General features: G+C 36.7%; 3 protein-coding genes across 5 annotated transcripts; 2 read left to right on the forward strand and 1 right to left on the reverse strand.

Moving 5' to 3' along the window:
* Positions 369 to 5721, forward strand: LOC18792054 (amino acid permease 6). The gene is made up of 7 exons (XM_007222603.2): positions 369 to 758; positions 903 to 1136; positions 1269 to 1362; positions 2068 to 2282; positions 2462 to 2604; positions 4682 to 4909; positions 5070 to 5721. The coding sequence occupies exons 1-7, from the start codon at positions 470 to 472 to the stop codon at positions 5493 to 5495; spliced, it is 1629 nt and encodes a 542-aa protein (XP_007222665.2). The 5' UTR covers positions 369 to 469; the 3' UTR covers positions 5496 to 5721.
* On the reverse strand, positions 6528 to 12404 carry LOC18789313 (KH domain-containing protein HEN4). 3 transcript variants are annotated; one of them, XM_020564397.1, is made up of 7 exons: positions 11849 to 12404; positions 10631 to 11375; positions 9792 to 10241; positions 9416 to 9670; positions 8816 to 9151; positions 8297 to 8479; positions 6528 to 6999 (listed from the first exon to the last, which is right to left on the reverse strand). In XM_020564397.1, the coding sequence occupies exons 2-7, from the start codon at positions 11342 to 11344 to the stop codon at positions 6856 to 6858; spliced, it is 2082 nt and encodes a 693-aa protein (XP_020419986.1). In that variant the 5' UTR covers positions 11345 to 11375; positions 11849 to 12404; the 3' UTR covers positions 6528 to 6855. The 3 variants fall into 3 exon arrangements, with proteins under 3 accessions (XP_020419986.1, XP_007225672.1, XP_020419992.1); XM_007225610.2 differs by having other exon boundaries at positions 10631 to 11351; positions 11849 to 12068; XM_020564403.1 differs by having other exon boundaries at positions 10631 to 11367; positions 11849 to 12068.
* Positions 12961 to 15313, forward strand: LOC18789030 (probable inactive poly [ADP-ribose] polymerase SRO3). Its single transcript, XM_020553907.1, has 4 exons — positions 12961 to 14128; positions 14258 to 14499; positions 14591 to 14697; positions 14810 to 15313. Exons 1-4 carry the CDS (start codon positions 13188 to 13190, stop codon positions 14903 to 14905), a joined length of 1386 nt encoding a protein of 461 aa, XP_020409496.1. The 5' UTR covers positions 12961 to 13187; the 3' UTR covers positions 14906 to 15313.

Below are 23986 nucleotides of genomic sequence, written 5' to 3' on the forward strand. Positions count from 1 at the left end.
CGCCAAAGCACAAGTGTGGAGATAATAGACTATTATTATGCACAATGTACAGAAGGAGAAAGAGACAGAGAGATTTTCACTCACTAACTTTCAAAATCCACAATCAATGGAAGCCATTAAAACTCTCTCTCCAAATGGATGGACGAAATCCAAAAACACCACCCAAGGTGGGGGCCGGGGGCCTTAGGGTTCCCAAAATACCCAATTTAAGCCTACCACCATCCATGGTGCATATAAAGCGCATTAAACCCTACCAATAATTCCAACCCAACCAACCATTAGCTATGGCTTAGGCTCCCAAGCCTATTATTATAGCCATTTAGATGTTTTTTTTAATTAATTTTTGAAGTAGTATCTTGTTCATGACTCAATCTCCCTGCCCTACCATTTTGACTACACATGCTTTGCACAAGTCTTTGGTTTTGACTTTAGTCCTCACCCTACATTTTACCCCCCAATCACCTTTTTTATGTCCCACCAAGCCCCTCCTTTTTCACTGATTCAAATATTATCTCCTCCCTACCCATCTCTTTCTATAACCCCAAGCACCAAACCCTTTTTAAGTGGTGAAGTACCATTTCTCTCTAGTTGCCTAAAACCAAACTCAGAGAAAAACCAGAAGAGAGAGAGAGAGAGAGCGAAAGAGATGACAGGGCAGTTTCAGAAGAGTAGCATGTACATGGAACACAACCCAGGAATTGTTGAAAATGGAGATTTTCGCAAGAATCTGGACGACGACGGTCGTCCCAAAAGAACTGGTAAGAAAGCAACACTGTTGTTTATGAGATTTAAGCTCGGAATCTCGTCCAACTTCTTAATATGAAATATATATTTATGTTCTTGTTTATAAGATTTGAACTCAGAAACTCGTCCGAATGACTTTGGTTTGTGAACTTGTGAAGGGACATGGATGACTGCCAGTGCACATATCATAACGGCTGTGATTGGGTCAGGGGTGCTATCTCTGGCATGGGCCATAGCTCAGCTAGGTTGGGTTGCAGGGCCAGCTGTTCTCATGGCCTTCTCCTTCATCACCTACTTCACCTCCACCCTCCTTGCCGACTGTTACAGGTCCCCTGACCCTGTCCACGGCAAGAGAAACTACACCTACATGGATGTTGTACGAGCCAATCTAGGTAACATTATCCTCTCGTATAATTATTATTGGTTTATTATTTCGGAAATTGTAGGTGGTTTTTTTTGGGGAAGGTTGGTTGGTGTGATATTAATGGTCACGTAATCTGGGGTTTTTGTTTGGTTTTGTGCAGGAGGCAGAAAAGTGCAGCTTTGTGGATTGGCTCAGTATGGAAATCTCATTGGTGTTACTATCGGTTACACAATTACTGCCTCCATCAGTATGGTGTAAGTAGCGGCTCCAATCTGCAACATAATGACTTCCCCTTTTTGACTTATTGTGTGGGAGACTTTGGAAAAGCCCAAAGGAGAGAGAAAATTTTTAAAAGAAGCAAAAATGGACAAAATTACCCTTATTTATTTTTTGATTTCCTAAGAAATTCTTTACATTTGCATGTCTTTGGTTTGAAAGTTGAGAGGTTATTTTGTCTTTTTTAAAAAAGCTTTGGCTTTTTCCAAAAGTGAAAGTTTTTTTATGGGTAAAACCTAAATTTACTTTGTGTTTTCATGATAGGGAAATTCTGTTTCTATATTAAAAATTTTCGTGTAAAAACTAGATTCCCTGTATTTGTTTATTGTATTTGTTCACTAAACGATGTGTCAATAACATGTTTTTACATCAAATTACGCCTTAATACACGTATTTATTTCATAATTTACTCTTCAAATGATGCATTACTATACATATCTGGATCTTATTTATTAATAATAAATACATATAACAGTAATATATTTGTTCACTAAATGACGTATCAGTACATATATATGTTTTGTAAGTTAACTCGTTAAATGATGTGTCAATATAAGAAATATGATAAATATTCTTTTGTATTTGAATAATACAACCACTTTCAGTGTGTGTTTCTTTATTATTATTATTTGTTTTTGTTGGGTGAATTTATAGCTTTAACGTTTTTGTAAACTTTCATGCAGGGCGGTGAAGAGGTCGAATTGTTTTCATAAACATGGACATCATGTGAAGTGTCGCACATCAAATAACCCATTTATGATCATCTTTGCTTGCATCCAAATCTTGCTCAGCCAAATCCCAAACTTTCATAAGCTCTCATGGCTCTCAATCATCGCAGCCGTCATGTCCTTTGCCTATTCTTCCATAGGCCTTGGCCTCTCCGTCGCCAAAGTTATAGGTAATTCATACCCCCACACACACACAAAAAAAAAAAAAAACATTTAAATTACAACGTAAATTATTGAGATGATGATTTTGTATAGGTTCCAAAGAACTTTGTCTATCTGGTTTCAATAATTTGTGGCTAATATAGAAGGTATGCTGATGGATTGATAAATTATTTTATGGACAATGAAGCTGGACCACATGCAAGGACAACCTTAACTGGAGGAACAGTTGGGATAGATGTGTCAGCCTCGGATAAAGTTTGGAAGACATTCCAAGCCATTGGAGACATTGCCTTTGCTTATGCTTATTCTACCGTGCTCGTGGAAATACAGGCAACTCTCTTACCTAATATATTTACCTTAATCTTCTTATTAATATATTAAGCTATGTCTATATGTGTATGCCACACAAACATAAATATCATAATATTATATGAGACGGAAAAAGAGTCACATGATAATACATTATATTCACGTATTCTAACATAAGTGAACGAAATAGTTGGTATCTTACACTTTTAAGAATATTCATTTATATTATAATATATAAATAATTTATACCGTGAAATTATATTATTAATAATATTATATGTCACATCAACTTTCATATTATGTGATGTGTGTCCATGTGTTCAAATTGTGTGTGTATAGCCTTCGTAATATAAAAAGAAAACTTACTTTATGTAACTTTTAAAAGGCCATTAGCCCCTATCTTCTTCTTCTTCTTTTCAGATTGAATAAAACCCTATATTTTAGAAAAAGGGGAGAAAAAATAATTGAAACCCATTAGACCTAGCTACTCAAGGCCTCATAAAACTCATCCTGCCTAGGCATTTGCTTGTGTTAACTAAAGGGAAAAGCAAACAAACAAAACAATACAAACGCGCGGCTTGCTGGGGCGTATGTATGTGTTTTCTATATGGGAGGGGTTCACATGCATGCAGCATGTTTATTTTGTCTTCAACACAAAATCTGAACATAATATTTTGGCTCCATATCCAAACCTGCCGCAACTTTGATATGTGTGCCTTATTAAATGTTAAATGTCGGTATGACATAGCTTGCTAGTTTTCGAAGCAATAGGGTGTCGCATATATATTATAGAACTTATATAAAATAAAAAATATATAAACCAACAAATTATTGCACCACGAAACAAAGGGGTAGGTTATAAAATCTTTAATTTGTTAGATTTCATGAGGGTTCATAAAATAATGTGTTCACATAGACGTATTAAAAGTTAATCTAAGAAAATAAGAAACTTACTTGTGTTGAACTTAGAAGGATCATGATAGGGTCAATGTATGAGTCGAGAAGTAGGTCGAAATTTCATATCCTGATTTTAATCTCATCTCAACTCATATGTTGACTCAATCTCGATTATAATACAGTCTTATCTAATTCAAAGCATATTAGTTTTTGAATTTTTTACCTTAGTTTACCTAGTAAAAAAAATGTGGATGTGAATGCCCATGTTCTTATACTGTCGTGATAAGAACCTAAAAAAGCAAAAGAAGTGATTGGGAAGGGAAGTGGTCCGATAGAACTCGACTCTTCCATTATAACAAAAAGACAAATATAGTAAAAGTTTCACAACATTTTGTTTTCAAATCACGAATAGGGAATATATTGTCAAAGCTTACATTCTAGTAAAAAAAAATATAACAAATCCCTCCCTTTAATTTCGATTGAGAAGTGAAAGCATGTTTTAAGTGTTTATTTTTCATTTCATTTGTTATATATATATATATATATATGTCACATAGGTTTTCAATTATACTATTTTACCGAACAGCCCACTTTAGAAAGATTCTTAGAGCACCATCAGAGGTGGACCGCAAAAGCAAACTTTGGGCCACCGAATAAGTTGGCCTTAAAAAAAAACACAATTCTTTCTACTTTTCTTGTTGTCCATCCTTTTTCTCTTATCATGCAACTATTGGTAGGTCATTGTCAGATCTTTCTTCTATGAATAATCTCAAAGTTGTCCCTTTATGAGTCAGGAATTCGGCATCTTAAAGCTGGACATGAATTCTAAACCAGAAAAAAAAAATATTTAAAAAAAAGATTGAACATCATGTCTTCTTTTTGTTTTGTTTTGTTTCTTTTCTGTTTTTATTTGATTGGTTTTGGTATGATAGGAATGTTTTCCTGGAGGACGGGTCATATTTTATAAAACATTATAATGAACATATACTAGTGGGGTATAGCTTAGGTAAATTGAGCTTTTTCATTTCTATTCACGTATGCTGAGGTTCGAAAGCCTCGAGCATCCAAATATTCCGTTCTACTAAAGAAAAATTGTATGAGAGTTGTTGATATGTGCTTATTGTATTAACTACAACTTAATAGAAATCACTGCTTCTAGGAATTAAGATAAGCCATAATTAACTAGGACTAATAATTGCAGGACACATTGAAATCACCCCCGGCAGAGAACAAAGCCATGAAGAGGGCAACTAGTATCGGCATTGCAACCACCACAGTGTTCTATGTCCTTTGTGGTTGTGTTGGCTATGCAGCATTTGGGAACGATGCACCTGGAAATTTCCTCACCGGTTTCGGATTCTATGAACCCTTTTGGTTAGTTGATCTTGCCAACATCTGCATCGCCATTCACCTAATCGGCGCCTACCAGGTATTTTAGCCTTCATTTTATTAGACGCACACCTTATAAATTTGACATATTATGAACCATTTCTCTAAAAGAAGCTGCATATTATAAATGAACGCTAAATAGTACAAATAACATATTTTTTTTATACTGATACTAGCAATGCATGATGATTGGTGATCAGGTCTTCTGCCAGCCCATATTCGGGTTTGTCGAAAGCCAGTGCGCCAAACGCTGGCCCGAAAGCAAGTTCATAAACAGCGAGCACGCAGTGAACCTTCCGTTTCATGGGGCATACTGTTTCAACTCCTTCAGATTGGTGTGGAGGACTGCATATGTGGTGATGACAGCAATCTTAGCCATGTTGTTCCCCTTCTTTAACGACTTCTTGGGTTTGCTTGGAGCAGCCTCCTTCTGGCCATTGACAGTCTACTTCCCAATAGAGATGTACATTGCAAGGACTAAAATGCCCAGGTTCTCCTTCACATGGGCTTGGATGAAGATTTTGAGTTGGGCTTGCTTGGTAATATCACTTGTTTCAGCTGCTGCAGCAATTCAAGGTCTGGCAACAGATGTCAAGAAGTACAAGCCCTTCCAAACTGAGCAATAGTAGTGCCTTACTATATAGCTTTTAATATAGGGTTTGAGTAGTGTGTGATTAGTTAACTAATTTCCCAAAAACCTAAGTTTTCTCAAGTGTGTATTTTTAAGTTCCTCCTAAAGTTTGAAGCTATCAAACTGGGTCAAGGTTACAATGTAATTTCTCAACAAACGAAAAAGGAAAGGAATAAGAAGAAAATAAAAATCCAAAAGAAAGAGAAGGTGGAAGAGAGAAATACTACCAGATAGATGCATATAGAAACCTACCTACTTGAGCAATGACGATTACAAATTTACAACCGTATACATAGATTCCACTAGCAGCAAGAATTAATTAAGCACAAAGTTTCTAAAACAAGTCTGTCAAATATGAAAAACACATATGACCACATCCCAAAATGCCATTTATATACCAACAGGTTACTCAGGTATAACGAACAAACAATACAGCTTAGTGTAACAAGCGATAACCCACACTCAACTTACATGTTTACTTACCTTGAATGAATGAAGTTATGAATCGAGGAACTTATTAATAGGGGAATTAAGGAATTGAAAATAAATCAATTACCATCTCTAGTTTATCCCGTTCCCAATTTTGAAGGTATGATTACAAATTTTGAAGTGAAATCCACGTAATTTTTATTCTATTTTTATGTTATGTGTTTAGTAAATATAGGGGAAGTCAAGATTTCGAATCATTGCAATAATCATTCCTGATAAGTAAACATACATCATGTACATATACAATAACATAATCACAATGGGGATCTGAAATTTTAAATAAACAACCTCTTTGTATAAATAAACCAACAACCTTGTGCATATCCAACAATTTTAACACAAGAAAATAAATTAGCAAAACATGAAAACAAACTCAAAACTCCCACTAATTCTCAATTAAGATTGCCGATTACCTTCAAAAAGATGGTTCATAGTTGTGGATGAAAGTTTTCATGAAACTAGAGGTCGATGTCATTAAGATAAATGTAGATAAAGCTTGGTTTCATGAGGAAAAGATGGTTCCGACCTGGACATTTACTTCAAGACACAATAACGATGTTTGCCAAATCGTATTGAAAGGATTGTTCATATTCAAGCATGTACCAGAAAATAAATAACAAAAGCTTCTTTGTGGGAAGACCAAGTTGTAATGGGTTTTGAAATTTTTTTTTTCTTTCCTTCTAAAAAAATGGTGGGGAAGGGGGATGTAAAAGTTTCACACATGCACAGATACACAAAACAGGTTAGAATGTGATATTAGAACTTCCTCGCAATTTACTACAACCTCATTGTCCCATATTTGGTATATGGAAGGCAATCTTTTCTTGAACTTTCATGGGCACCAAAAGGGATCCTTCAAACACAAATCAAGAAGAGTCAGTCTCACTCATCACAAATGCTTGAATAAGACTCTGCGCAGCATGTGTTTGTTCAGGTGTTCCAGATATTATGATCACAGTTTCAAGTGCTCCGGGCTTAGGCTCCGTAATGGTAACTTTTGCATCCGAAATCTGGAACAGTGTTGGTCATGTTAGAAGTGATAATGCTATGTCAAGGCATGTTGTTACTAACAGAAATTGTACAAACATTGAACATAATCAAAATATATGTTATATACACTCACTTCCAACAAAATTATGAATTTGATTTTATCAAGCAAGCAAAACCAACACACACATGCTCTTTCTTTGGTAGCCTTCGTAGAACAAGATATTCTCTTTTAAGCAAACTAACTAGGAACCAACAAAATATGAGCTCTATCCATATCACACCTTTAAATACTTTCAATGAACCTCGCTGAAAAAAGCAATGGCGCCCAAACAAGGCAAAAGATGAAAATATATGAACAGATGCAAATAGAGAGAAAGAGAGAATTGGGAACAGGCACCGAACACAGTAAGCCAGGGATCGGATTTTATGTTTTTCTTCTTCTTTTAACTGGCAAATTGTAAAACAGCTCAATTTATTTCTTTTTCCTCTGATGCATTAGACAGCTCCTATAAACAACTGGGTGAAAATGATCAATAGCAGCTCCAGCCCTAAGCATAACTGGACTGCAATGACACCTCAAGCAGAGGTATTAACTTGTATGAACTTGCATTATTAAAGAAAAAAAAAAAACTAATAGACAAAAGGTTATGGAGACATTTCATTAGAGTTTACTTATGTCATTTTGGATTTCAAATTTTATTTAAATATTGGTAATTTGTATTACATTAGATTTGAGAGTTTGATTCTTATTACCATTATGGTTTCCAAACTTTCTGTTTGGATTTGGATGCTCTATCGTATAAATAGGCCTTAGTGTAGCATAGGAATGAAACTCGAACATACTAATTTGAGTATAATGAAACCCTGGCCTCCCCTTTTCTATTTTCTCTCGTCCCTTTTTCTTTCTCAAAGTTACTTCCCTTGTTTCTCCATTTCTCTATCTATTCTATGCCACCTTATTGGTTCTACATCAGCTACACTATCATGACAACTAATTTCTTCATGCCCATTCTAGATAGACTATGAACCCAAAGCATTCCCCAATAACATGATGAAAAGGCAATTTTTATGGAATTAGGAGAAATGGCGAAGGACGATTATGAGCTAACTTCAATCAGCTGGGCGCAAAACTTAGCCGAGCAGACATACACTACCACATGCTTACAGGATTCATAGCCATTAACTTTATTTTATAACTAAAAAGCAAAGCATGCTCATTTTTATCATTCCATTTTGAAGTATCCCCACAGCCCTTTATTTAAAATATGTTATTCTCCATGGATCTTTTCTGTCAATGTCGTAACATCAAGAATGTACCTGTCGTATTTGCTTCAAGCATTCACCATCTTCTCCATTTATTACAGGAACAAGGGAACTAGGGACAACAACTTCAACAGTGGTGTTGGTTATTATAGCTGGCTGGCTTCCTCCAAATCCTGGAATTCTTCTTTGTGGAGCAAAATTCGGCAAGCCTAAGGGACCACCACCCTCAAGATGTCCCTGTGGATCAGTTCAGGATAGAAAAGTAAATCAGCAACATAAATCAACTGTCCTTTTCTGTTTTTTCTTCTCTTTAGTACATAGAGGTTGTTGTGCAATTTGCTTCTTCAATATCAGTTTTCTTATACTCAAACTATGCACAATTTGCTTCGCCCATTTCAAATTATCATACACTTCACATCATTTTGCCACACATAATTAACAAGGTCATCTCAAGAAACAACAAACATATGATGCAAAACTTTGAAGCAACAGAGAGAATTTTCAACAAAAATTAAAAAATGTGGGAAAAGATAAATAACTGTAGTGTAAAAAGGCCATACAACAGCTAAATACCTGAGGACCCCAAGGTCTTCTTTCAGATAAATGCGGGGGCCCACCTAACCTATGAATATTGTGCATAAAAGGAGCACGATCATCATGGGGATGAAAAACACCATGTGGAGGAGGGCCACCAACAGCATCAAACTTGTGAAATGGCATGCCTAAATTAGAATGCATTCCTGGAGGTGAGAAGTCCCTCCTCATATATGATTGAAATGGAGGTTGATCCAAATACGCGGGATTTGGAGGATAATTTATAGAAGGAAATGCATCACGGAAATAGTGATGCCGCAACCTAGTGGTGATCTGGAGAAGAGCATCTTTAACGGCTTCGAATTCTCCATTTATCTGTCAGAAAAGGAACATTGCAGCAACAAGCACAGTGAGTAAAAATGTTAAGATTGCTAAATATGGCACAATGAAGAACACTTACATACAAGCAAAGATAGTACACCAACTGGCATATTAATAGAAACATGAAAAAATCCACATAAAGTTCACCATAATTAAACCCAGAACACAAAAGCAGCAACTTCACATAATGATACCCCAGATAGAGGTATGTCCAACCTCTTGAAACTCAGAACCACACATGCACTAAGGAAAACGCACCTGAACAAGTTCTTCATCATCTGGAGCACATTTTGGAATTTGATCCTTCCCCATTATACGGATATGCGCCCGAGATAACTTTCTCATTTCGGCAATGATGGCACCACCCTTGCCAAGGAGACAACCAATTTGATTAGAGGAAACAAGAAGCCTCGCCATCATGGATTGTTCCTTGCTATTAGGTGCAGCCCTGAATATTCTACTCTGGACACGAAGAACGGCATCTTGGACAGGTGATATCCTATCATCTGGGTGCTGCAATAGTTAACTTGTTAAACAGCTTATCTTGTGTTTGTGAGTACGTGTGTGTCTCTTTATGTCTTTGTGTGTACAAACAGCTCATGTGTCCAAGAAGAAGAAAATGTTAAAATCATACCGCAGGACCAGATACAATAATAAGACGGTCCTCTGAGTCAGGCACGCCTTCCATAACTTTGATTTCACAGCCCGTTTCTTGCTTAAGTGTCTTTATTATGGATCCACCTTTTCCAATTACACCTCCTACTCTCTCTTCATGGCACAATAAGCGGAAAGTTAGGACTTCCTGTGAAGGCTTCATCCTACCACTTCCATGGAATTTGGGTATTAGTGGATGAGCAGCAGGATGTGAATCTGCAACGTCTCCAAGCTGATCACTATATGGTGCTCCTTGAGAACGGTTGGGTGGTTGATATACTTCTGGTCTAGGAAGAGATTGACCAATTGAATGAGATGATGGCCCTGAAGTGTTGGACAGGGAAGAGTCACTATCGCGAGGTAGATTCTCCAAAAGCTGCTGAGAAACAGATTCAAGAGCTTTCCTAACTGCATCAACTTCCCCAGTAATCTGCAGCAGAATTATGATATATGATGTCCGTACAGAATGTTATGCATCAAAATCATCAACATAAAAAACATGAACCAAATCCTACAGTGATGCACAATTATTGTCAAGCTCCAAGCCAGCATTTTTCAATACTTCTTTTTAGTTGTTCCCTTAGGTGTTCCAAAGCCACTAGGCATTGACAGCAAAACAAAGACACCCAATGCTAAATATTTCATCTGCAATGTTTAATTGCTTAAGAATTTTGACAGCCATGCTGATTATATCAAATGCCCAGTAGCAGAAATCCAGTAGTCAATTTACAACTTGGTTATTCATATCATCACTGAAATATGAGCTATTTTCATGGGTATGGATGACAGTATAATAACAATAGTGTCATTCAACGTTACCTGAACTAGTTCATCGGAAGCTGTTGCACATAATGGAAGTTTATCTCTAGGAAGGATCCGGATTTGTGCCCCACTTTCAGATGACATTTGTTTGACCACACTACCACCCTTTCCCAATAGGCATCCCACTTGAGTCGAAAGGACTAGTAATCTACAAACAAATGTTAAAGACTTTTCACCTTGTTCGTCCCCTCCATCAGTCTCTGTTTCCCCTTCAATTATTCTCTCAAACACAAGTTGCAGAGCTTTCTGCACAGATGGAGTTAAGTTGTCAGATTTCGAATCTTCATTAGGAACAGATTCCGAATCTTCATTAGGAACAGATTCCTTATTTTCATCATTCTCTTTTGAATCCTTAGTATCATCATGCTTTTCATCCACATTTTCCCCTTCAACGCCATCCTCCTTGCTATGCTCAGTATCAACATCATTCTCTCTATCAGAACCCACAATAATAACTCTTTCATCACATCCGGGGACATTTTCCTCAACTCTGACCTTTACAAGAGTCTCTTGACAAATTTGTGATATAAAAGAGCCACCATCCCCAGTGATACTATCAAGTTTGGACACAGGGCACAGTACCCTGAAAACAGCATTGCCAGAGGAGAGTTTAGAAGGTTGATTTTCAGACTTTTGCAGCTTCCCTTTCCCATTTGGCTCTATAGGGTTCTCATCATGTGGTCTCTTTGAAGGCGTTAATGGAGCTGACATTTCTACCCTAAATTATGGCAGACCTGTTGCACTGTAATTTTCAAATAATCCCCAAAAAAAAATAAAAAATCATATATATGTAGTCACTATGTAAAGCAGTAACTATCAGAAATCCAAACAAAAGGAAAATCTACAATGGAAACTTTGAATGTTAAAGAAGTAGAGCTCTAAGATGTGTCCCAGTTATTACATTGCTAATGGGCGATGCCCAAGAACACTGTAAACCTACATTAACTTATCCAGTTGCACACTTTATCAACAAAAGATACAAAGCTAGCAGACACTACATAAACCCTAAAATTCCTGTTTGGCAGCTGGGAAAATGTAGATACTATAAAGTACACTAATTTGCCCCAAATTGAAAAACACTTGAGCTGTGCCCCAAATTGCAGAGAAATTGAATTTTCCCCAAATACATGAATTTGTGTTTTCTTTCATTGAAAAAAGAAGAAGCAAAAGAGACGAGAAAACATGAGCAGCTAATTAAGAAAGTGAAGCACTCACCCAGTTGTGGAAGATTCGAAAGAAGCAGAGTTTCAGTTTGGGTTGAAACAGCACTTGTTCAACTCAGGGGACATTGTTTGCTTCTTCTACCAATCAAGGGAGTGTTTTGCTTTTGAGAAGCCGAAAGTTCGAAATCCTTAATGAAGCGAACCTGATTGGTTTTTTCCTCTGGTTAAGGAACACCCGGTCCAGTAGAATTCTTGTTGTTGAGTGTTACCCTGAAAGCCCAATATGAGCAAAGGCTTCGGCCTTATAGCTTGCCCAAATATTTCAAGGAACTGTTAACCTAATACTCCTACTTGTTTGTTTGTTTGTTTTTTTTTTTTTAAATTTTTTTATAAAATATATTTTTTTAATGGACGAGAGGGAGGAGATTTGAATTTTGTATCTCTTCTAAATTTCAAGAGAAAAATATGACTAGATTATAAGTTAATTTTTCTATTCTCATACTTCTTTAAATCAATAATATAACAATTTTCTTCTCGTACTAATTATATGTCAAGATTTGATAAAACAATTATTGTAGACCCATGACCCTTGTAAAATTGGTTACCTAAAGTAAATACATATACTTGGAAAACTTATCATTATAGACCCATTAGGACAAGAGTACTAATTAGGCCATCTTTCTAATGTATCATAGAAAGTCATGTTTTATCAGGATAAGAGTATTTTCAGACAATCATCTTGTTTTTAATAACATATTAATTTGTGAAGAAATTTTATCACTGTTAAGATAAGGAAAGTTGAGACACATAGCCATGAAGCTTAGTATGGCTTAGATCGTGTTAAATTCAGAAGTCGTTCTACGTTTCCTCAAATGTGAAGGAAATATGAAACGCCATTTCTCCTATATGAGAATACATATGGCAAGCTGGAACATAGTTTATTTGTATTTTAATAAAGGCTATTGCTTTACATATTTGTATCTTGCAAATGAAGTACGGCATGTGTCCCCTCGTGGTCGGTTTCCCAGTGCCACAAGAGATTTCCAAAAAGCCAATCCATTTCCCAACGGCAGAAGGATTTCCTAGCGCCACAAGGATTGTGTGCTGCACTATAAAATGGTCCAACGAATCTCGTCAAAATCAAAATTCCAACGCATTCTATTATTCTCTCGCTCTCTCTCTCTCTCCATTTAATTTATTTTCTTTGGGCCGAAGCAAACAGAAACACAAGCCGCAAACCCAAACCGCCTTCAAGGGTCATTTAGGTAATTTCAGGCTCCCCCAAATTCCACGCATAAAAGCTTTTCGCCGACGTACAAACCCCTGATTCTACGAGTTTTCTTGACTTCTGAGTCATTTCGATTTCGATCAAGCTCGAAGCTCTAGAATCCATGGCTGCCAACGCCGCAACACAGAAGAAGCTCGTCCAATCGGTCACCGTTAGGGTTCCGACCCAGACGCATTCTTCGTCGTCGTCTTCTTCAGCGAGCCGTAGAAGCGTCCGCAGTCGCGGGTCGGGTTGTTGCTCCGTGCGCAATCGGATCCACTACCCCTCCAATTTCAAGCGGAGCGCGGCTCCGGCTCGGGTCATGTTCTTCCAGAACGGGTCCTGGAACGACTTGCCGGATCACGTCATTGAAATTCTGCGTTCGGGTTTCGTGGAGCGCAAGGCGGTGGTCAGCGTTGAAATTGACGGGTCAACTTTCTTGTTTGACTTCATGCGGATGTTGCAGATTGATTCGGGCACTGGAGCTCAGAGATCGATTGCTTGGATTGACGAAAACGGCAAGTGTTTTTTCCCTGTGGCGTTTGTTTGCGAGGATTTAAAGGACGGGTCGGATAGTCTGGATAGTCCGAAGAGAAGTATCGATAATCGGGTTGTCATCCCGGGTCGGGTTTTGGGTAAGAGAAAGACAGATGAGGTCGATGAAGACGAAGTGACCTCGTCGATACGGCAGCGTATTGTGGACAAGAGTTCACCGTGGCCAAATATGAAGTTGTTGAAAGAAGGAGAAAAGCCTTACGCAGTTGGGAGCCAGGTGTTTCTCTCAGGGATGAGAAGGGTTGATCCAGCGGCTGCTGTGACTTCAATTCATCAGTGTGTTCGAACTGGGCCGTTGGATAGGGCTCGCTACGAGGTCTTTCAAAAGCAAGTTGAGATGACCAAGGTGGCTCGGGGCGTGGCCAATGTGGTTCATGCTTGGTACGGCGCTTCGGCCAGCGAAATAAGAGGCATTTTGACACATGGTTTTGGCGGGCCTAGCAAGGTTTCTGGGCCTCAGTCTCGTGGTGTTGGTCTTTACCTGTCACATTTATCAGCACCTCACCTAAGGTAATTATGTGTCTCATCTGGGTTTTTGATGTTGATATTTTGATGGATGAAATTTGTGTCCATGTAAGTGAATATGTGCTTAATACGGGTTTTCCAATTATTGATGTTTTAATGGGTTGAATTGTGTAGTGCTGGGCGGTCGGAGCCGGATGATAACAGCGAAAAACATGCTATTTTGTGCCGGGTTATATTAGGCAATGTTGAAAAAGTTGAGGCAGGGTCTCAACAATGCCATCCTTCTAGTACTGAATTCGATACGGGTGTAGATGATCTTAGGAATCCTAAGTGGTATGTAGTATGGTCCACCAATATGAATAGACATGTTCTTCCTGATTGTGTTGTGAGCTACAGATCATCTGTTCGTGTGCCAGGTATGTATGATTCCTTTTTTGTTTGTTTTAATTTTAATTTGTTATTTTCCTTTCATTTATGGAAACTGGTTTCGTGTTGTGGATCTTTCAGCTCAAATGGGAAGACTTTGCTCTATTGACGCATTGGTTTCGAGGGTTCAGAAATACCTTACTCCTTCTAAAGTTGAGGAACTGTCCTCTCTGGTGTGCGACTTGAAGGCAAGTAACCTTCTTTTCACTAGTTGAAAATTATTCATATTGTCTATTCCTCTGAAGATATGGACAAGAAAACTTAATCTAAGGGTCAGTTGTTTTTGGCACCTTGATGCAGGTTGGAAAGCTTGCAAAAAGTGATTTCGTAAGACAGTTTCGATCAGTTACTGGAGACCAATTGAAGCCATCTGTTATTCGGGAGTTGCGTGGCTAGAAGCAAGGTTCTTCTTAGATTTCGTATAGAAATGTGCTGTCATGGTCTATACAATTGATAGGACCATGTATGATCTTTCCTTAGAAATCATATTAGGATTAGGGTGAAAATGTTCAACCATACAAAAGATCGTGTAGGTTTTTTTTTGGTTCACCTTATCATATGTGTAGCAAATATGCTTCCAGTTTAGTCACAACAAAAAAAGCGTTGTTCATTGTTTGTTAATAATGAAGTTCCGGTTATGTAATTGAACTAAAGGTGTTCCTACATCTTTTGTACCTAGTAGTAGCTACACCTTTAGCTATGAAACTGGCATCTGAGGTTGAGATTGGTTTTGCTATATCCAAAAGGTTGTATGGAATTTTAAACATTCTCGAGTATGAGACTTGATGCTCCTGTGTTTGTGGATGCTTGTACTCATGTGCATGTATTGATGCTCCTGTGTTTGTGGATGCTTGTGCTCATGTGCATGTATTTGTGCGGTGAGCGTTGTCTGAACTGAGGACATTGCAAAAAAAAATTGTTTTAAGTTAATTCAAATTGTCATAATTTAAAGAGGCTTGTGTGTGTGTGTGTGTGACCGCGCACCACATGCGTTCTAAATTGTAACCACTGGGTGTTAAAGAATTTCAGGAACATGTGTTCTATCACTACTACAAAGTAGATTATTAAAAAGTGGGACCATGGACTTTTATGTCGACATCAATTTTACATGGGTCACTATTTACAGCTTCTGCTGCTTCTGTATTAGAATCCATGTGTTTGGGTATTAAGTTTGCACACACTGAGTTGGAGTGGATTCGAGACTTTGATTAAGAGGATGTGGGGTTAATTGGCATCTGATACAGGTTTGAAAGTAATGTTCAAGTAACTCATAAACCAGATCAGAAGTTCAAATGTAAAACTGTTGATAAGGGAGGGCTTAAGCACTGGAACTAAGATACACTGAAATATTTTTTTAATTTTTTTTAATTACTATTAACATATATTTTTTGTGGTATGCACGTGGATCTGTTATGATAGCTTATGTGGAAATTTGCTTTTAAGGAGAAAATATTTGATGAAAACTCAGTGTCTGTTCAGTTCTTCGGTTGCTTGACATGGATGGCTGAAAATTTATGAGCATGTAAGATGCAAAGTTGATGAACTTGTGTGCACTGGAGCTTCTGTAGGCTTTCCCCAGAAAAAGGTACAAGCATATTCATCTGAACTTAAAATTTAAATGCGGTAATGACTTTTGAGGTCTTCTATTCCTTTGGATGATTGAACTACGTTTCAGGCAGTGATGTAAGAGGTAAATATTTATGAAGATTTTTTGTTTTTGTGCTAAATGCCATTGTGCTTTATTAGTTATAAAAGAACTCCAGAGAATCCCATGAGTAAGCCGTGAATAAGAACTATCAAATTCTAATTATGAGCTATAGAAAAATAAAGCCAGATTAGTATTACTATTGCTGCTTACAGGTATTATTTGCTTTTACTACTAATCTAGTGGCTTAAATAGTTGACACCACTTCCAACTGTTCTCATGTAACATATGATAATTTGCATATGTGACTGTTGATTCTTTCTGAAATGGAGCTTATACAGTTAAGCCTAACCCCCTGGTGTAATGTGGGATATTTTACTCACGAAGAAAACTTATGGAGGCTACTTGAGGTGAAACAAGGAGAAAATTCAGATTTTAGGCTCTTTGTGTGAGCTTTTTTTGTGTTGGTGGTGGAAAAATATGAGTTCTAAGCGCATAAGGCGAGGATACGATTATTTTACTTGTTCTCCTTATCCTCCCCCTCCCCCTAGTCTACTGCTCCATTTACTCTTTTGTAGGACATAAGCATGCATTCTTTTATGTAAATGTATTTGTCTGAAGTGTCTTAGATATCAGCACATGCTAATTATATTTGTCTAAAGAATGAAAACTCATGAAGAGAAGTTAAAGTGCCTGTTGGATAACATTCCTGTTTTTTGTTTTTAATGTTTTGAGATGAATGAGAAAAAGATAAAAGGGATGAAAGAGGTAAGTGACAGAGTTTGGAGAGCAGATGGAATTACAACTAAACTTAAAAATCATTTACAGTTGTTTTTGTTTTAATTGTAAAAACCATAATGTATTTTATTCATTGCTCCTGCACCTCTCTCATCTTTTTTTCTTTTTTGTATTTGGTTTTAGTTGTATAGGTCATTTTTTAAAATCAGTGAATTGGTTATTGAGCTATCAAACAGTTGGATTAGGCGCCAAGTTTAGTTGGTTCAGTATATAGTTGTACAATTGGGCTGTAATTGGTGTGATTTGTAAGATTGTTTTGGAATAAATTCAATAGTACATTCATACAGATAGTTTGGTTTGAACGGGGTTCTATCAATTAGTATCAGAGCCAGGTTTCACTTCGCAATCCAATTCCACGAAGGGATGTCTTGAGGGGAATGCTCTGCTTTGTCTCTCACATGTGACCTTGTTTTCCTTACAAGTCTAATACACTTATTTTACTAAGCATTGTTGGAAAATCCAGTTAGTTTTTGTATTTGTTAACTTTTTTACTTCTCATGTTTGCTCTGCCTATCTTTTGTCTAGAGATGGTTTTAATATCTCAGGATTTTTCCTTTAACTGGCTATGGAATCTTAGGGTATGGCTTTCTTGGGTTGTAGTACTCTGCTATCCTAGCCTGGTCGTGACGTTTCACTACTAGTGGTAGCTCTATAGGAAATCCAGGCCCAGTCAGAGCAGTGCGCCTGGTTTGCATGCTCAAAGAGATAGGGCTGGAGAACAAGGCAGGGGTTTGGCGTAAGCACATAGACAAGGTATGGCTCCATTGGATTGGCTCTGCAACAGTGAAACTACCCTTGTTGGGGCTCTTTGCAGATTGCTGAGCTCTGCTGTATCCATGCTTTGGATGAAGGCAACAATTGCTCCTGTAGTTTGGCTAATCTTCGTCCTGGTAACAGTTCTGTATCCTCTGTCTTAGCTGCTACCTGTGGTTTTAGTGCCATTTGTTTCCCCTTGACAATCCATTCTTCATGAAACGTGTGTAGACGCACTGGCATGTAGACGGGTGTTGCATAGTTTTGGTGCACCAATAAATGTGCAGTCACATTCTTCCTAGTGGATTTGCAAGGTGCAACTGACCTAAATCTTCATCCTGAACCGTAAGTATTTATTTTGATATTTGTGATCATACACTTCTATGTATGGTTTGTGTCAATCGATACTGGGTGTGTTCTGTGATCTATTATCCAAAGGGAAAGCTATCTCAAATCAGAGTAGACAATGAGAGGATCCTTGTAATTCTTTAAGTAAGTCGTCGCCATAATGACTTGGTCATTGTAAGGAGTGCAGCTATGCTGAAACATGTCCCTTTGCAAAAGTTTAAAGCTTCACCGACATTTTGGAGTCTTTTACTAGTCCCAATCTCAATCACTGTGTCCATATGGATAAAAAGGGTTTCCTATCTGGTGGTAGAATCCCAGAGTGTAGACCCTAATCCGAACACCTTTGAATGTGCAGCCAATTAAGTTTTATGGCCAGAGCAATAATGTATATGGAGGTTGTGTTATGTAAGGGTGTGTGGAGGATTTCGTTTTTCGAAGATGAGATTCTGTTTTCCGGAGGATTTTGCAATCCGAACACCTTTGAATATGCAGCCTATTGTGTAAATTTTTCTAAAGCTGCAAGTGTTAGGGCCAGAGCAATAATGTAAAATGGAGGCTGTGTTTATGTAAGGGTGTATGTGAGGATTTCTTTGTTTGAAAGATGAGGATTTTGTTTTCCGGAAGATATAAATATATCAAGAACAAACATGCAGGACCTAGCATTCTACAGAGGACTAAATGCAGATACAAGAGAGCGTACAGCCAAAGCTGTGACCATCCCCGAGATCATAAGTCGGAGAGATTAGTTGTAGACGTAAAGGCTTCAAAGATCATAGTCTGCTGCTCATCCCCTGTTTCATCCTTATATCATCTCTCTCGACTCTCGAGGCTGTTACATATAAAATCATCTCGAAAAGTTAACTTCATGTGTCATTTATGCAATCAAGTAAATAGTTTTATGAACGAATGGATCGGATCGAATTGAAAAATGGAAATATTTATACAAGTTATACACCTATGTTCACCAATTTTCGGAAAATAGTTGGGTATGAGTAATGTTAGGGTCACATTTATTTCTAGAGCAACACAGCTGACATCATCAGCTCTCTTTTGTTGGACTCCATCCAAACCAAAAGCAAGACAGTGCATTAAAGTTTTATTGATCAATATTATTGATGCTCTATTGGACTATATGCTGACTTTAAGCAAGAATGCCTTTTCTATTTTGGCTTTCTGTATTTCATTGTGCACTTTGTGGTTAAAACTGACCGGTGAGCGGTTTTGTGCACTAATATCAAATCATGGCCCCTTCCACCCCTAAAGGGTTGGAAAATTGTCTCTCAGCCCTTTCCCTTAGCACCACAATTTTTGGCCCACCACCTCTGCAGAAATGCTCCTAGCTCTTTGGTGCATGGTCTTAATGGAGGTAGTGGCCCAGAAGGAAAAAAAAACCAAAAAGGCAAAAAGAAATCATCACATCCACTTCTCTCTTCTTTTTTTTTTCTTTTTTTTTGGGTTGCATATATGAGTAATTGAAGTGTGAAAATGATATTGGAGTTTTTCTTTTCCCCGGCAAGAAATGATCATATGTTGAAGTTTCATCTTGATAGCATAAAAGAAAGACGTCAGTCAGCACGATTGCAAAGAATCATTGCTTATTTGTGAGTGTTTCCGTGATAATTTTGAAGAAACTGAGAATAATTACTTGTGATAAAAAAGACTTGAAAGTGCTTTTGAAAGCAAACATAACACAAGCTTCTTCATAAAGTTATTTTAACTTCTTCTTGCCATAAGTTCTTTTGGTTATATGTGAGCATTTTCAGTGGGAACACGTAAAGTCGGAGGTGTAAAGCCGCTTTTACATCCTTTTATATCTTTGAAAGATGTCAATGTGGATTTTGCTCCAATAAGAGGAGATGAAATCCGAATATGTAACAGTTTGGTTTCTATGTTTTCAAATTTGGCAAAACTAACTTTTGAAGTTAATGAATATTTACACCATTGGTCTTTCTATATATGATGAACTATCACCCTTCATTTGGATGAGGAAAAATAACTCAAATTTAACTATAAAAGTCGGGAATTTAAGAGGAGAAATTGACAATTCTCTTGTTTGGCAACTTAAGCACGGAATTTATTAAATGACGCGCAGAAAAAATCGTGAAAATTGGGGCATCAAATTTTCGAATTTAATTTATACCAAAATAGGTTTCATTTCACAATTTCTATAGTGCCATTTACAAAATTCGACATACATAAATCCAAACACTAAAATCTTCAATTGCAGAAATTGAAATGATGGAAATCTAAATTTCATCATTTTAGAATTCTATGTAATTTACAGTTCCTTCATCCAAATAGAGGGTCAAAGTTATTATTTGTTGTCCATGTGAAATCTTGTTAAACTACTTATCATAAGCATGAGAGAAGAGGATATGTTGTCCCCAATTTAGTGTCTCCTCTGTGTACCCTTCATAGTTTTTTGACAGATGTCCTATAACCTAACCCCAACTTAACACTGTTAACTTTAAATCAATTTTAAAACTTAAAATTAAAAAATTAAAACGAACAGTCAACAACACCGTGAAGTCACCACCCATTTAAACCCTGGCAGCCACCCACTCCAGCCTCTATTTATGTATCTGTATATTTCTCTCCCTCCCTCCCTCCCTCCCTCCCTTCCTCCTTCTCTATATATCGTTCTTTTCTCTACCAATCTTGATTTTTTTTTTTTTTTCAATTTGCCTATTTTGATAATTCTGGGTTAATGGGTTTGTGTTTCACTTTTGATTTTTGGGTTTAGTTTTGTTGTTTTTGCATGTGTTTACAATGAAAGGGACAGCTCATTTGGGTATGATTATAGTCTAAAATATTGATAATATCGACGAAATGTTGAGGATATTATTTTGTCAAAATATCGCTATAATATCGAAAATATTGATGTAATGGAAAAAAAAAGAAAAAAAAAAAACACAAGACACACACACAAAGGGGATTTCAAACCCTTGCCATTTCACTCCTCTAACACCTTAACCACCTTGTTACTTATATTTTTGTGATAATATGTTAAAATATGTATATTTATATTGTTTTGTTTTGAACAATTACATGCAAAACTGTTTTGGGGGTTTATCATTTGATGACTACTCTTCACAATACACTTACTCTACACATAGAGATGATGATAATAGTGAAAAGTTTGAACCTCATAAGAACTCTGTGTGGTACTAAGTTCATAAGAACTCTGTGTGGTAATAAGTCATTCATGTATCTTACCATACAATATATAAAGTGTAAAATATTTTAGTAAATCATTATATATAAATGATTATGGTGTGTGTAATCTTCTTTCATTAATTATTACATATTTTCTACACTCACAGTATTTGTCAGCTCGCTATATAATCAACTTAAACCAGTTAACCCATTATGCAATGCATTTCCTTCCAAATTTTTTTGATAAACTAATAGATAATTGACTGAATAAACATCCTCCAAAGTTTCAATAAAAAATTTTAAGTTTTTCTTACAATTTTCGTGGTTTTTATTCAACTTTTACCCGATATTTTTATTGAAATTTTCGTGTTTTTGGACTACCGATATTTTCAATACCATTGATATTTTAGACTTTGGGTATGATATCGGTGAAGGGTGGTTGATTTTTATTGGTTGCAGAGCTTTAAGCCACTACTAGATCGTGAACTTTGGGCGGCTTAGGTTGGGTGGCTGGCCGGGATGATTGGGGTGGGTGGTTGTTGGTGTTGGCTGGGCGGAGGGACTTGGTAATGGTGGCTGCTATGATTTAGCGTTTTTGTGTTTTTCAATTTTTAGCTTTTCAGTTTTTTATTTCATTAAGTTAACACTGTTATATTAAGGTTAAGTGGTAGGATACTTATCAAACATTTAAAGAGAGGAGATAAAGGGATACTAAATTGGGGATAACGAATCCACTCCCAAATTGAAGTCCATATAAAGAAAAAATTAAAAGAGTGCCATGTCAAAAAAGAAAAGGTTAAATTTTAAAGTTAGATTGGTGGATGAGCAAATGGTTTAATGGTTTATAATTTTAAAATTTTAAGTGTTAAATTATTTTTTAAAGAAAAAAACAGAGAGACCAAATTGTCACACACCCTAATTTGAAAGTGTGCGAAGTATAATTTGAACTCTACGCACACGTCTATTATATATCATATCATTTGACTTTTTAAAAACTATAATGTAGATTTCTAGTATTATTTTATACGCATGCAAATCTTATTTAAAACATGAGAAACATACAAGAATTTTCATGAATGATTTTATGACCAATCACATTCACATGTCTCGAGTTTGTGGAGCATCAAAATCAATTCTAAATATGGTTTGATCGGTCAGACTCATATGATACTGAGAAATCAGAATACATTTTAGTTCCAATTTAATTTTATATCACATGTGTCCTCTCAGGAATTCTCTCCCATTATTTGTGCCGACAAAATTTCCACGCCCAATGAAAAATGATCTTAATTTATAGGTTAGTGGTCTCAGGTTCAAACCGTAGTAGTGTGTGTATGAGAAATTTCTTCCCCTTGTAATTTAAACTATCACTTGAACTGAAAAACCCAAAAAACTTAGTTTAAACATAAAATACAAACTTGGTTGAGTGATAGAGCTCCTCAGTTTAAATTTTTTAATCATCATGTAGAAATTTCGTTCACTATGCAGGAGGCTCTACATCAACAACATTCAAAAGATATTCATCCAACCACAGCCACCAAAAAAATAAAAAAATCAGTACATATCTGCCACTGCCACTAAAAAGTCAACTACTCGGACTAAACTAAGCACCCTCAACAGAAAAACAAAATTAAAACTACGAGAGACTGCAACACACTCACATAATCACATTACCCTTGAGTTCGTGATCACATATTATTAGCTCCATGTAACATGTGCAAGGGAGGAGTCATCCTTAGATTGGAGTGGGCTCCAGCCCAATGCAAGTTTTTGGAAATACAGTAATTTGGAGCTAATTTTTAGGAAATTCATCCTGCTAAATTAGCCCTCCTCACCTTTGCGAGAATCGGTTCATCGTACTCGAACATCATGTGAGAAGAACTTACATGTAACAGGGATGCTACTGTGAAGGTATCCTAAGTTTATCATGTGTTTCTATGTCGGAAAGTTAAAACACATATGACAATGAGTGATTTGCTCAGAATAGCTCCACAGTAGTATCCTGGCATAGGTAAGTTTTTCTCCTCCTTACCCACTTGTTGACATAGCAAGAACTAAGGTTGACTTTGACACACGTAATACACCGTCTCAAGAATATAGTAGTATAGCCTAGTACAGTCACTACAACTGTGTATACAAGATTTATTTGCAATGACAAGCCATATGGAAAGGGAATTGTGTACATATAAATAGGCTAGCAAACGAAACAGCAGCAGCATGTGGGGCTTTTGCTTGCCTGCACATCCAAGAACATTGAAATCACGAGTTTCATGCATATAAATGGTGTTCCTACTACCACAACCTGCTAAGAATTTGGCACAGACAATGAAATGTGAATGAAAGAGAAGCAAAATTCAAGAAAAGCAAAGAAACAAGAATGATGATGTAGTGAGTCATATCAGTCGTCCAAAACCCTTTGTCCTCTTTATGTGAACCACATTTTATTTAAGTTGGCAGTAGACGACCATTTAGATTCTAAAACATGTATTGGGTTCTAAGGAGGATAGTGGGAGGATAGTGACATAATATCTCTCTGTCAATAATTTGAGGGTATAAGTAATTTCACTTTAGTACATATAAGTTTACTGAGTTTCAGTCTAAACTGTCTTTTTTGTCAACTTTGTAACGTTTCGTTTTCTCACTGTTTTTATGTTTCCGTCGTTTGAATGTATGAATTGAAAATTACATAGAATTTTAAAATAATAGAATTTTAATTTTTATTATTTCAATTTTTAGCAATTAAAGATTTCAGTGTTTGGATTTATGTATGTCAACTT

Source organism: Prunus persica, chromosome G1 (assembly GCF_000346465.2).
Source record: "Prunus persica cultivar Lovell chromosome G1, Prunus_persica_NCBIv2, whole genome shotgun sequence".
NCBI lineage: Eukaryota > Viridiplantae > Streptophyta > Magnoliopsida > Rosales > Rosaceae > Prunus > Prunus persica.

What these genes read in the sequence shown, in the direction of transcription:
- LOC18789313 (XM_020564397.1), bottom strand. Translation starts at nt 11,344, where the DNA reads ATGTCAGCTCCATTAACGCCTTCAAAGAGACCACATGATGAGAACCCT. An exon ending in ATGATGAAGAACTTGTTCAG is followed by an intron (nt 9,152 to 9,415) that starts GTGCGTTTTCCT and finishes CTTTTCTGACAG; the next exon opens with ATAAATGGAGAATTCGAAGC. An exon ending in GCTTGAAGCAAATACGACAG is followed by an intron (nt 7,000 to 8,296) that starts GTACATTCTTGA and finishes ACACTGTTCCAG; the next exon opens with ATTTCGGATGCAAAAGTTAC.
- LOC18789030 (XM_020553907.1), top strand. Translation starts at nt 13,188, where the DNA reads ATGGCTGCCAACGCCGCAACACAGAAGAAGCTCGTCCAATCGGTCACC. An exon ending in TTATCAGCACCTCACCTAAG is followed by an intron (nt 14,129 to 14,257) that starts GTAATTATGTGT and finishes TGAATTGTGTAG; the next exon opens with TGCTGGGCGGTCGGAGCCGG. An exon ending in ATCATCTGTTCGTGTGCCAG is followed by an intron (nt 14,500 to 14,590) that starts GTATGTATGATT and finishes TGGATCTTTCAG; the next exon opens with CTCAAATGGGAAGACTTTGC.
- LOC18792054 (XM_007222603.2), top strand. Translation starts at nt 470, where the DNA reads ATGTCCCACCAAGCCCCTCCTTTTTCACTGATTCAAATATTATCTCCT. An exon ending in ACTGCCTCCATCAGTATGGT is followed by an intron (nt 1,363 to 2,067) that starts GTAAGTAGCGGC and finishes ACTTTCATGCAG; the next exon opens with GGCGGTGAAGAGGTCGAATT. An exon ending in ACCTAATCGGCGCCTACCAG is followed by an intron (nt 4,910 to 5,069) that starts GTATTTTAGCCT and finishes ATTGGTGATCAG; the next exon opens with GTCTTCTGCCAGCCCATATT.